Raw genomic sequence first — 13341 nt, 5'->3', positions numbered from 1 at the left:
AAACAAAGTGACTTTTAATGATTAGAATCACAAAAATGTATCATAAAACTCTCATTATGCAAACTTGTAATACCTATTTCTATTCTAATGTTCTTTCTTCAAAACTCAATCAAGAACAGGTAATTTTTTCAACTTACATCAGCAGAAACAAAATTCTTTAGAAGGACCAGCCATTTCACTTTCCTTATTTGTTTTGGCTAGTGCTTCAACCTCATTTGGTTACATACTGAATTTCTGCATGTTCTCTCAACCATTCAAGCACCTTAGCTCCTTCTAGTATTTCTTGGACCTTCAAGGAAACTCAAATAGATCATATCAATTAACCGGTTTAAATTATCGTCCTCGAAAATGCAACGTAACCTACGGTGCGAGTAAGAAATACTTATCCATACTTGGATCAATTTGAAGGTGGTTCAAGATATTTGTATTTTGATATGCATATATGTAAAGATGAAGCATCCAAGCCAAAGCAACAACAATTAACAAACTTAAAAGTAATGTGCAAACCTGTTCCTTCACTCGTTCCTCGTCATATTCTTGGTTCTGACGTTTAAATTCAACAATAGAATTCTCAACCTCTTTGACGAGTTCCTCAGTAGCAACCTATAAAACATAACAAAAAATTTCTAATAAGGAAAAGAATTACCAAATACACTAGACATTTTAGTAATAAAGCAAATGTTATTTCCAAATCACATCAAATTGAGTGACCTTAACACACTTCAGTTATTTCTCAAGCAAATGTTACTATTTCAACTATACACGACTTAAATCAGCTAGTTAGAGAGTTATTGTGACAAATCAAGTTTGTTAGGATTCGGCTACTTTCGTGTCTGCGAAGTAAACTATTTATATATTGTTCATTCTTCATAATTAAATGAGAATTTCAGTTCAAATCTTCTCTCATTATTCATTCTTAATCACATCAATTTAGACATGCATACCTGCAGATTTTCACGCCTATATACATCACCAACTGCCAGATTTTGTTTTATCAAATTTGTTATATTGTCCTTCTGATGGTGAAGATATTCGTTCACAGCCTTTGGACTAGATAGAGATGCCAGCTGCTGTTCGTTTAACGTCATTTTTGCCTGCATCACAATAATGCTAAATAAGTAGTAGTACAAAATTGTGCCTCGGTGATAGAGAGCACGAAAAAGAAGAGTTCCCTTGTATTATGATCATAAACAAATGTAAAATTGTTCGAATCGAAGTTGCATCGCTGGTCTAAAATTGTTTCAACTTGCAACCCGTACCTGTATCTCTAATAGGCTGGCTCCATAAAGCTGCCTACCTTGTTCCTCAAACAAGGATTCGGGTATATCAATTTCTACCATCTGAAAATGAGAAGATGCACGGATCAAGTGTCACACGCCATATGAGAAGCACTCAAATTAAAAACATGTAGAAAGGTACATTCTAACAAGAATACAAAACATAATCAATCTAGTACTGCTATTTATTGATATAATGTTGTTACCTTAGAAAGTTGGTTTAAGATAGCATTATCAGTTGCTTGTTCTTTAGCTGTTTGTTCCACCTCTAAACATCTCTGTAACAATAGCTCTTTGACCTGGCAATTCATGCTAGAGAATTTTACTTTCTGACTTCAACTCAATGTAACTCTTCAGTTTACACTTTAAACGACAATAGTACTCGAGGGGCAAAAAGGTCACCTGATCCACTGTGGTGCATCCAGAGATAAGTTTATCGGCAATGGAATCATCCAGCTCTGGTAAATCTCTGTAAAAAAGTTCTTTGCACTCGACCTATTATATATGAAAGAGAAGTTTGATTGATAAGCATGATGTGTTAAAGTTGAAAAGGCATGTTTAAGAAAGCTATATGCAAATAATGAAATAGCAAATTTGCACCAACCACAGGAGTTTGTAAAATTGTATGGGACATATGCCGAAAAAGTATTTGTGACGGACAAGTTAGCATCCACTGAACCAAAAGAAAAAAAACTACTATGCCACCTCATGTCCATAATACAATCAATTTTTTTATCATGGCTTATTTACAAGATAGTAAACTTACAGTGAACAGAGCATGAACACCGCGAAGATTTTCTTGCTTCCAGTTTTCAGGAAATACAAGAGGAAATGACTTTGTTTCGCCTCGACCAATTCCAATTATAGAATCAAGGAAGCCAGGTAAAACATTGTCACCATCTTCTGTATCGAAATTAAACCCTGCAAATCCAGCATAAGGTTTAGAGAGAATATGTTAATGATATATATTGAGCAAAAAAGGAAACTACAATTAATTTTTATCAGACCTTTGCTTTCAGCAGAAGGAATATTTTTAATATTTGATTCATCTTGATCAATGGTTGTTGCTGAGATGTCAATGACAGCAACATCGCCAATCTGTGAGCAGAAAAAAGTTATCTTGCAGTAGCCAACTAAATTTTGATAGACTAGTTGATATCAAAAAATTCAAATAATAGTAAGTGCATACAAAATGAAATACTACATGCATGGCAATTATTTTATGGTATATCATAGTAAAGGTATAAGATCCAGCACAAAAGTTGATAACTAATAAAGTAAATATCCTTCATTGTGTCTGCAGTGACTAGATAAAGCAAACAAGAGGAATGATAAATTTTAGTAAACATTCATATTAAAAAGGAAAAAGCAAATGATTCTACATCAAGTTAACTGGTATAACTTAATTCAATCACCTGTAGGCCTCTGTCGGTAACAACTTTCAGTGCACCAAGGGACTTGTAACGCCTTCTAAATTCTTGTTCAAATGTCTTTTGAGCATCTATATCGCTATCTATTTCAACAACAACCTTCAAATTTCTGTGTGCATTATCAGAAATCCATTTGATTTCAGGTGCAACATCAACAATGACGTCATACCTGGAGAAGTGAAATCAGCGAGAATAGTCAAATAAATCTTCCTGTAGAAGTCACTAGCTGATAACGTGAGCATTCTTAATGCCAATTTCCCTTTTCTCTATGTTGTGGTAGAGGTTAGGTGTGGTTTTTACAGATGCAGCAAGGATAGGAAAAAAAGCAGTGAGCATAACAGAAAATGCATTTCAAGCAGCTTAACCTATAAATGCATACCTAAGAGACCCGAGGGAAGAATATGTCTCCTCCATTTCGGAAAATTTAGTCGCTATACGTACAGAGTCCTGCAAAGCCTTTCCGGTAACCTATAATAAAAAAGATTGATTATGAGATGATTAGGCATAAGATCAAAATAGAATATATGATCTGATAATCCATTTTTTTCTGTTATAACTTTGGATAAAGGAAAGGAAAATTACGAAGAATTTTCTTTTTGGTAATATTTTGACTATTGTCAATCCTTAGCATTTCTTCATGTCAAAGTAGTTTCAGTGGCAAACATATATCAGATCTTCTCATAAACAGATAATTGCACTATAAGACTTTGAGAATGAGGAAATGCACGTGAGATGTGCCTTGGGCGATAAGGTTATCTTTCAAAAACGAAGTTACATTTGGATAATATGATGAACATGACAGTTAGATAGCAGTTTCAAAACCAAGATCAAGGAATCACTCATAATTTAATTGCCAATAAACATAATGAACCCGAAATGGTCTAAAAGAAAACAAAACCATATAGCAACATACCGATGCCATAGCATGTGAAAGCGTCCTCCTCAATATAGATTCAATTGTGGCTTTCTTAACATTTTTACTCCCAACATAACCAACAAGAATACTTTCCGGAACGCTCTTTCCGGGCCGAAATCCAGGGATCTGTCGATGTGAATTGGTATTAAATTAGCTCTTACAAAAAGCATGCTGCTTTTGAATGCCAAAACCTGAGATCCATGACCATCTCAAGAAAACTACTTAGTCATGTACTGTGAGGTACTAAACTTGATTGGAAAATTTAGTAAGCTCATATTTTCTAGTAAAGACAACATAGAGAGGTTAGAATCATTGATTGATATATCAAAAACTGTTAACTAGAAATCATAACATGAGGAAGACATTATAATTGAATGTATAAAGCATAAATTAATAGTAACCAATAGAACCTTTGCTTGCTTTGTAAACTCGACTATGACCCTTTTGTAACAATCCTGGCATACTAATGGTGGTACTTCCACATGCAATTTAACCTGCAATTTTATGGAGTAAGTTGTAGTAGATTCACATGCTGGTTATAATTAAGAGAAAGCATTAAGCAATAAGAAAGAAAGAAAGAAAGAAAGAAAGAACATACAGTGGAATTGGGTTGCTCTATTTGTGTAACTTTCAATTCTGCAGGAAGATGGTCATTTTCTGTGCCAACAGCAACTGAAGAAGAAGAAGAAGCTGAAACTGTGAAGGGAGAAGAATTGTTAATGTGATAATGATGAGAAAGATGAATATGAGATGAGAGGTTTAAGGAATAATTGGATTTTTTGAAGGGTGAAGTGTTATTAGAACGAAGAAGAAGAAGAGAGTTAGAAGTTGAAGAAAATGAAGAGAAAGAAGGAGTCAAATGGAAGAGTGTTTGAGTAGAGAGCTCCATGGAGTTTGGAACACGACCACCACACTTAGCAGATAGATAGATAGACACCTTCCGAGGATAATCAAAACATATTTCTTTACATTGCCAAATTGGGAAATGTTACCGAAAAACATTGGTTTAATGATATAAGGTTCCACTGAATTTCTAATATTAAAAGTTTAATTTAGGTGAGTGATATTTGTTGAGAGATACTCACAAATTTCGGAAATGAATAGTTTTTTATCCAATGTAGCATACCTTTGGCAGTATCAATTTTTTTTTTAATATATGGTTTCTATTTATTAGTGTATTTATTTTCAAGAAAATTGGGTTGAGTGAATAACCTGATATGAATTGTGATCCATTTATAGGATTGGGAACCATTATTATTTATTGGGCTTGAGCCTTAGCCTAATGTTGAGTGTGTTGGATATCAATGTATTATTGTATAGATATAGAGAAAAATGATTAATATAAATATTATACTTTAGTGAAATGGCCGAGCTGATAAATAGTTGAAATTTCACATATTTTACTTAAAAATTCATTAGAATCTTATATTATTAGTGAGTAAAGATGTGTATAAATGTATAATCTAGAAAATACTAACATGGTTTTTGTGTACTACTTTAATCTCTATATTTTGTGCAAACCATTATATACTATGAAAATAAAAACCATTATCTATGGTATACATACAAACTAAAAATAACACATAATAAAAAGAGCAAAGTAACATATGAATTGAATAATCATTCTATTAAAATTAAATACAAAAGATTTTATTCTTATTACATTAGGGGCACAGTTAAAAACAAAGTAATAAAAGTAGTTCCTGAAGCTGCAAAAAGTACTAACATCTAAAGAACCTTGGAAGAAAAACTTAGGCACTAAATCTGACTAAGTCCTAACATGCAGAATTAATCATTACAATTTCACTAAGCAATCAACTTTTGTAAGTTTGAGATCCATCCATTGCTATCCATGAAAAAGCTTCGATAATAACTTTTTATCTCTGTCAAATTCAGCTTATTCACCCAATTCACACGGTTTGTATTATTGGCTCCCTCCCCCACACAATTAATTTCTGCATAGCTAAAATTATACCTGAATAATTTTGTTTACAAATAAAGAAACCAAGTTACACAGCAGCATAAAAAATTATACACCAGAACCAATAAAATATCTCTTCATATCATGAGATAAGTTGTTTCCTCCCGCTGATAAAAAAAGTATGACACACGTACTGTTTTGTTAAGTTTGAGAAATACTTTTATAGAAAATGATTAAATACAATACATACATAATTTTATTGGCGAGATGAGATAACTTATCTCCTGATATCTGGAGATAAGTGAAATATTTAAAGGGGAATAGTTGAACTTACTCATGGCCAATGTAATCCCATGCATCCCATCCTTGAGGAGTAACAACTTGAGACATGTACATTCTATGAAATATAACCCTAGAGTAAGGGCCCCATGCTCTTCCAAGATTAACTTTACCATTCCCAATAAGGTAACCTTTTAAAAATACAAAACCACCTGGGTCTGTTGATGTTTGTCTCCCATGGGCTGTTACATAACCAGGAGAATTTGATTCACCTTGTGTTGCATTTATCCAGCAATTCTACACACACAAAATGAAACCCATCTTTATATTATTTCATCTAATTATGTACTTATGCTTTTCTTTTAAATCATTTTAGTGATGAGTGAGATTCCAAGTGTGAATGAAGAAAGTCTTACATTGTATAAAAAATGTATGAGTTAGAGGAATATAACTGGATGAATTCATAGACTTAATACTTTAAGATTTTTGGATCAATATGTCATGTCAAATTCATTTATATATTTCTTTCAGTTAGCCAATGAAAGAATGCTATATCATATAGATGATAGAGAAACTTGTATGGAGACATATGTAACATGTCATATTTGGGTACAAATATATTTTATGGTTTTTAACGGTATCTTTTGAAGATTAAATTTAATTAAACTTAAAATATAAATGCGTTGTCAAAATCTTATTAGTTGTCTCTTCATGGTTTCGTTCCACCTAATTCATTAACCATGCACGAAGATCTCCTAATGAACAATTTATAAGTTTGGATTAATTGGATAAAGTAATAAAAAAAATATAGTTGTTAATTACCTCATAAATGGATTGGGCATAACCAAAGATGAAATCAACTTCACCTTGAATGTAACAATCTTTAAAGTAATGGCGTCCTAATTGATCAAACAAAGTATCTTGAAAACCCCAAAACCCACACTTGTACAAGTAAGTTTTGTCTCCATATATTCTTGCTGCTGCAGCTGGTTTAATATCATCAAATGTTCCATTTGTGACATTGCTCAATTTAGAGTATGGTCCCAAATTATACGAATTCTGCATGCAAAAATATTATTACAAAATTAACCATACCTTATAAAAACCATAATTAGAAAGCTACATATAAATGTTTCTCTAATTAATTAACCTTATTTTATGTTTTTTTGTTACCTTAAAAGTAACACCACTCACAATCACATTAGATGGAATTGATGTAAATGTAGCACTTGAATCTGTTTGTTCATGGTCACCATATGTGACTATTGTGTTACTCATGTCATCTCCTTCTAAAAAAACACATGGCTTATCTTCAGGAATTCCAACCTTTTCCCTACACAATAATATTAACGATGATTAAACATGAATAATCGATGATATACTGACAGTATATAAAATTCGATGCATAATAAGTAACAATGTAACAAGTTACATGTATGTGCCAGCATTTATGTGAATCTTAACCCATTGATCATTGAAGCTCTTTATGGAATCAATGGCAGCTTGAATAGTTTGGAATGCTCCTTTGTCATGTTGATCAACAGTGATATTACTTGCAATGTTCATTCCTCCACAATCAATGGCTTCACTTAGCTTCAATATTGAGATGATAATGAACAAAATTAGAGAGAAAGCTATTGATTGAAGAAGCAACCCCATTGATACTTTGAAGTGAGAACAAAAATAACTTAATCCACTTCATGAACAATTCGAGTATATATATATATATAGATGATAGTTTTATCTTGTTTTTTGTATCTATCATAATTTACTTATCTATGCTAAATCTATTTATCGTTTTCTCTTGATTAGATGATGTATAAATTTCATATCTATGTATATACATGATAGTTTTTATCTTATTTTTGTATTTTATCAAAATTTCTTATCTATGATATAACTATTTATCGTTTTCTTTTGATTAGATGATGTATATATTTCATATCTATCTATATAGATGATACTTTAATCTTTTCTTCTTTATCTTTTTCTAAGAAATTACTTTTCTAATATAAAAATGCGTGTATTTAACTATTTATATCAATTTTATCTTCAGAAATCGATTTATCTATGGGAGTGATGGACAAGATATTAATTTTTATATAAAACTTTATATTCATATTACATAAATATTACACACTTTATCTAATCTAATTTTCATCTAATTCAATTTCGATTATATGAAATAACAAACTATCTATATCTTTTAATGAGTTCCACAAATCAACAAAGGATTGACATCCACTTCCATTAGAACACTAATATCTAAACTCAAAATTAGGATTTTTTGGTACATCAAAAACAATTATTAATAAACGAAAAAAAAATTTATTCATTTGAAAAGCCTTTTCCCCCAATCAAAATTACCATTATCAGTGTAAATTAAATTATATTTACCTACGGATAATATGTAGCAAAATCCCTTAAATATTTCTCACCCCAAATTTATGTTTATTAGTATACAGATAAACTTGGTTATGTATCTCTTAAATTAATTGAGTAGTTTCCAAATTTATGTTTATATTTTTTGTTTGTATCATTTTTCAATAAGAATGGGAGAGATAGTGATAATATATCTTCAACAGCTGTTTTAGGAATTTATTGTAAAATCACAAATCCATCACCAATAAACGAAAGATCACAAATCTTACTTAATAATAATTTAGTAAGTTTTCAAAAAAGTATTGTTTAACAATAATCCTTTTAATTATTAAATTTAAGAACAAAGATTATTTTTTTACACCTTAAGATACATAATTTTACATTTTCATATAATAATTTAGTTTTCAGAATATATTTAAAGGGGTGTTTAATAAAAACATGCAACACTAAATTTACACACTACTCATAAATTATATATTGTTAGGAGATTAGTCAACAAAATCCAATTGATAAACCCCTTCTACACCCTACGGTAATGATTCCTTTAGTATTACGGCCTTTACCACAACGATGTTGTCCATAAATCAAATTTTTTCATGTATTGAATTTCACTTAACTATCTACGGCTCCATTGCGTGTGCTTGTGGATTTTACTTAACTGTTTAAGTTCTTTTCTTTCTATAGATTATTCTCAATTATCTTAATATAACTATTATATAAATAAATATTAAGAAAATGTGCTATATTTGCCCCACTATGTAAAAACTTTGAATCAACTACATTGAACAGCCATGCATCATCATAAAATAATTTAATACGGTTAAGGATAGCAAATTATACAAAAGCACAAAATAAATAGAGTGGAAAAAATGCAGCCAAAAAATACAACTCATAAAAGTAGACTTTGTTGATAAACATTATTTAAGAGATCAAGATCAAGTAATCACTTTCAGCCACTGCTTATGTTATGTCTCACTACCAACTATTTGAGTATGGTTAATCATTATAAAAAACCAATAAAACCAAAATTTGATGGAATCAAAAGATTCATCTTATGGATTATGATGTTACTCAAGATATAAAGATTAGGAGAATAATCTGTTGCATGCTGAATAACAAAAAACATAGACATGAAAATTAGCAGTATTGCCGAGGAGAGCATATATATCATAATGCTCCCTAAGAGAGTACATATTTGAATGAAACATTGGATAATATCCAATAAGAACTCAATCAGAAATCTCTTTTATCTTCATCCCTTATCATGTTTGTTGCAATTCTGTTCCATCATTCTGTTGCATTGTTATCTTCCACTGCTTGGGTTACACCAACTTCTGCTGGCCGTATAACGCGATCGTATAGCATATATCCTACCTGCAAAACATGATTAACCACAACATAGCTTTTCATCCATGCTCTTAATCTCATAAATGTTGAACAAAACTATGCATAAAACTATATTGACTTTTCTGAAATGCAGAGAGTTTTGAAAATAAAAGCCCTTTAATGGGCAATCACAAATGGAAACTATCAGCATTATTCGGATAATAAACATAAAGTTCATAACATATTGTGTGTCAGAGATCAACCTGAACTTCTCACATTACGAACTGAAAGGGAATCAACCAAAAATAACACATTCAAGAGTTTAAAGGGTCGTAACAGATTTTGAATTTTGGAAAAAACAAATCACAAAAAATTATGCCAATTAATTACCTTCAGTACGGCTGCAACAGTGCCTGGAGGCTTAGAACCATCAGGGATTTGGAAGACTGCATTATGCCTGTGTGGATCAAATGGCTCATTTATAGGATCATATTTTTCAACGCCAAATTTTTTAAGTACCTGTAAGCAGAAGCATCCATCTTTATAAGAAAATGACTATTTAAAGAAACGATGATGTAAAATATTGATGCAAAAAATCTTTCATAACGAGCTTGTAAATTTGAAAGGTGTTTTGTTTATTTCATAATAAAGGAAGGTGCCAAAGTCCTTCCCTGAATTCCCCATGGCACTCAGGAACCCATTGAGATTTAGGAAGTTATAAAAAAATGGAATTAGATATTGTTTCCTGAACATGTTTTACAGTTTTTAATAAACAAAAATGGTTTTCAAAAAAGAAGTAAACGTAAGCCCCTAATCCCATTGGTACTGCAAATCAACCCCTTTCCCTCACATTTACATGAAGAACCTTCAATCTACCACGACCAATGAAAACCATATAACCGAGAAACATTGCAGCAAAAAAATAGAAAAGGCCAAATAAAAATTAGTCCTTAACTATATGAATGACTCAAATAAATAACAGGATACGGGATTCACACTAAATAAAAACAGAAACAGGCAAACAGCATAAAATAAAACATTGTACCTCTGAAAGTTGTTTTTCAGTCATTTCAACACCTTCTAGAAGTGTTTTCAGGAGTTTTACCACTTCAGCAGAGCCATCTGGTGACTCAATTTTTGAAAAACTTTCCTTTACAACAGAGGAAGCTCTTCCCAAATTGTCCGCAACATCGAGTAAACCCTTCGAAAAATTCTACAGCACATTTAAATTAAACCACTCAACAGTCAGCAAAATGTTGAACAGTAAATTATCTAGGACACAAGGCTTCAAAGTTGACCTGGATAGCAAATTTTTTTGAGTTCTCTGCTTCACGTCTAGTTCTGTCCATGACATTCTCCATCTCTGCATAAGTACGCAAAACTTTATCCTTCATTGTCTCAATCTCTTTGTGCTTCAACTTCAAAAGTTCTTCCTTCTCGGTCACAAGCTTAATTAAATCATCCCTGGAGAGATTATCTTCACTCTCTGAATCTGAATCTGAATCAGAAAAGGCAGTTCGTTTAGAACCTCTCCTTTTGTCTGTTTGAGAATCAGAATTAGAACCCGATTCTTCGGTTTGATCTACAGCTTGTCCAGCCTGATCGATTTTCTTCACCTTTTCACCTGTTTTTGCTTGGTCATCATTTCTAGATTCTCCATTATGCCCGTTATTATGTTTTTCCTTTTCAGTAGTTTCAGAAGAGGCTGGCGAAGAAAACCCGAATCTTGAAGTGAAGGATGAGCTTTTTAGTGTAGATGACAAATTGAATTGAAAAGGAATCAACTGGAATATTAGAGAGCATATGTAGAAGTTAATGAGAATTTTACATTGCATCACTAAACTTACTCAATACAGAATTTTGAGGGAGATAACTGGACTTTACAGTACAGAAATAATGCAAAAATAATAACCATATAAATAATTCTCACAGTATCATTTACAATAAATAATAAAATTTTGGAGGTTTTGCGCCTTCAGATCTAAAAGTATATTAAACCTGCTTGCAGTTTATATAACAAAAAATCACAGCTATGAAGCACGGATAAAGAAAAAGATTCCATAGTTGTTTTTCTAAATACTAAAACAAAAATGGTGAAGTAGCTTATGAACTTTCGAGTTCGAAAGAAATCATTAAAAGAGATAAACTGGCCATAAATCATTCTAAACAGAACAATAAGGTTTTATACTCTCTAATCGAAAGAAGAAAAAAAACTAAATTTCCAAAACATAACCAATCATCACATTTTAACATTAAAAAAATAATAAAAACGAAACTAATAGGCAACATAGTGAATTAGAAGCTTCAAACAGAGAAACCCATTGAAGATAAATATCATACAAACACGAATATAAGAATGAAAAATAGCAAAAAAACTAAAACCTAAAACCCTAGCAAAACCCTACACGGAAAAAATTGAAAAAAAAATCAAATTTTTGGTGGCAAGGTGGGAAATTACCTTAGTGGGTGATTGGGAAAGAAGAGAATGGAAGTGATTGTTAAAAGTAGAAGAGTATTGTTGAGATCTGTGGGAAGCAGAATGAAGCGTGGAGGTTCGGGAAATAGTTCTAGAGACACGAAACAAAGCATTATAGAAGAACATTGCGAAGAAGAATAAGAAGAAGAAGAAGAGAAAGAGAAATTGAATGGTGTGAATAAGAATAAGAAGAAGAAGAAGATGATGATGGAACTTGGAGAGAGAAATACAAGCGGCAGGATCACTTGCTTCGAGTTCGAGGATTTTATTCACTAAATTTCTCACATAAAAAATGAGTATAAAATCTATGTATATACATCTTTTACTCTATAAAAAATCGTGAGAATAATAAATATGTGCATTATAATCAACCATAGATAGTTCGGATTAAAAATTAGTTATTGATCATATGATAGTCATGTACATATATCTTTTAATTTTAATCGTTCAATTAAGATTGAACAGTATATATTAAGTATTCTCATTTGTTAGAATAGTGTATTATTCTCATATCAGTATCTATATTATTTTTTAGTACTTTAGGATTACATTTAATTATTAAACTTAATAATCATTGTTTATCCACTACTACCCACATTCATAATCATATATAGGTGTAGATAGATATATGTGAAGTAATATCCTACATTTACCCCACCTATTATAATGGTAGGTTTAGGTTGTATAAATTATGTGTATGAAAAAAATGTGGATTAATGTAAGTTATTTTTTACCTATTTCAAAATTTTAAAATAGTTTGTTTCATAAACTAATTTTATTAATTGGTTTGGGTGGTTTTAGTCGATAAACCTTAAATTTCAATTCCATAGTAGGAGACAAAAGTTTTTATTTTGGTAATCATATATTCAATTTTGAATTAAAACACCTTATATATATTTTTTTAGAATTTTATTTGTGTTAGAGGTTAATGGAACCATAGAATCACCATATAGCAATGGCTTGCAATAATCTTCCTCTCCTAGTTTATGTAATTCAACGTTAATTTTTAATTTTTTTTTTTTTATGAATCCAACTTAATTCATTAACTTTACTAATTTCACCAACCAATCAAATTGTTTTATATGCAATGTTTTTTATGTACACTATATATGACATTAACAAGTTGTTCCGACATAAGCTCAACACTTGGAAATATAGAAATTATCAAGGTGGATATAATACTACTTGAGAGAGTCTTTTCTAGATGTTTAATTCACAAATAATTATTTTGTGATATTCTTTAAATAAAAAATATATATTGGGATCCTTTTCTTCTGTTATATCTTTCCAATATCACATTCATTGCAATTCACCATTGTAACAAATTGATAACC

At 31.0% G+C, this 13341-nt stretch overlaps 3 protein-coding genes across 4 annotated transcripts; all 3 read right to left on the bottom strand.

Moving 5' to 3' along the window:
- Positions 1-12207, bottom strand: LOC109342085 (trigger factor-like protein TIG, Chloroplastic). 2 transcript variants are annotated; one of them, XM_019580091.1, is made up of 14 exons: positions 12194-12207; positions 4222-4310; positions 4034-4117; positions 3621-3749; positions 3087-3175; positions 2693-2876; positions 2285-2375; positions 2044-2198; positions 1680-1772; positions 1484-1576; positions 1260-1340; positions 945-1094; positions 508-603; positions 1-289 (listed from the first exon to the last, which is right to left on the bottom strand). In XM_019580091.1, exons 4-14 carry the CDS (start codon positions 3627-3629, stop codon positions 212-214), a joined length of 1119 nt encoding a protein of 372 aa, XP_019435636.1. In that variant the 5' UTR covers positions 3630-3749; positions 4034-4117; positions 4222-4310; positions 12194-12207; the 3' UTR covers positions 1-211. The 2 variants fall into 2 exon arrangements, with proteins under 2 accessions (XP_019435636.1, XP_019435635.1); XM_019580090.1 differs by lacking the exon at positions 12194-12207 and having other exon boundaries at positions 4222-4562.
- Positions 5875-7482, bottom strand: LOC109328531 (putative pectinesterase 10). Its single transcript, XM_019562038.1, has 4 exons — positions 7256-7482; positions 6997-7156; positions 6646-6882; positions 5875-6120 (listed from the first exon to the last, which is right to left on the bottom strand). The coding sequence occupies exons 1-4, from the start codon at positions 7480-7482 to the stop codon at positions 5875-5877; spliced, it is 870 nt and encodes a 289-aa protein (XP_019417583.1).
- LOC109342087 (protein GrpE-like) lies at positions 9225-12140 on the bottom strand. Its single transcript, XM_019580093.1, has 5 exons — positions 11990-12140; positions 10830-11315; positions 10577-10744; positions 9922-10050; positions 9225-9579 (listed from the first exon to the last, which is right to left on the bottom strand). The coding sequence occupies exons 1-5, from the start codon at positions 12131-12133 to the stop codon at positions 9493-9495; spliced, it is 1014 nt and encodes a 337-aa protein (XP_019435638.1). The 5' UTR covers positions 12134-12140; the 3' UTR covers positions 9225-9492.

The sequence above is a fragment of the Lupinus angustifolius genome, chromosome LG02, assembly GCF_001865875.1.
Source record: "Lupinus angustifolius cultivar Tanjil chromosome LG02, LupAngTanjil_v1.0, whole genome shotgun sequence".
Lineage (NCBI taxonomy): Eukaryota > Viridiplantae > Streptophyta > Magnoliopsida > Fabales > Fabaceae > Lupinus > Lupinus angustifolius.
The sequence above is the reverse complement of the archived record's forward strand: the minus strand, read 5'-3'. Positions and strand labels throughout refer to the sequence as shown.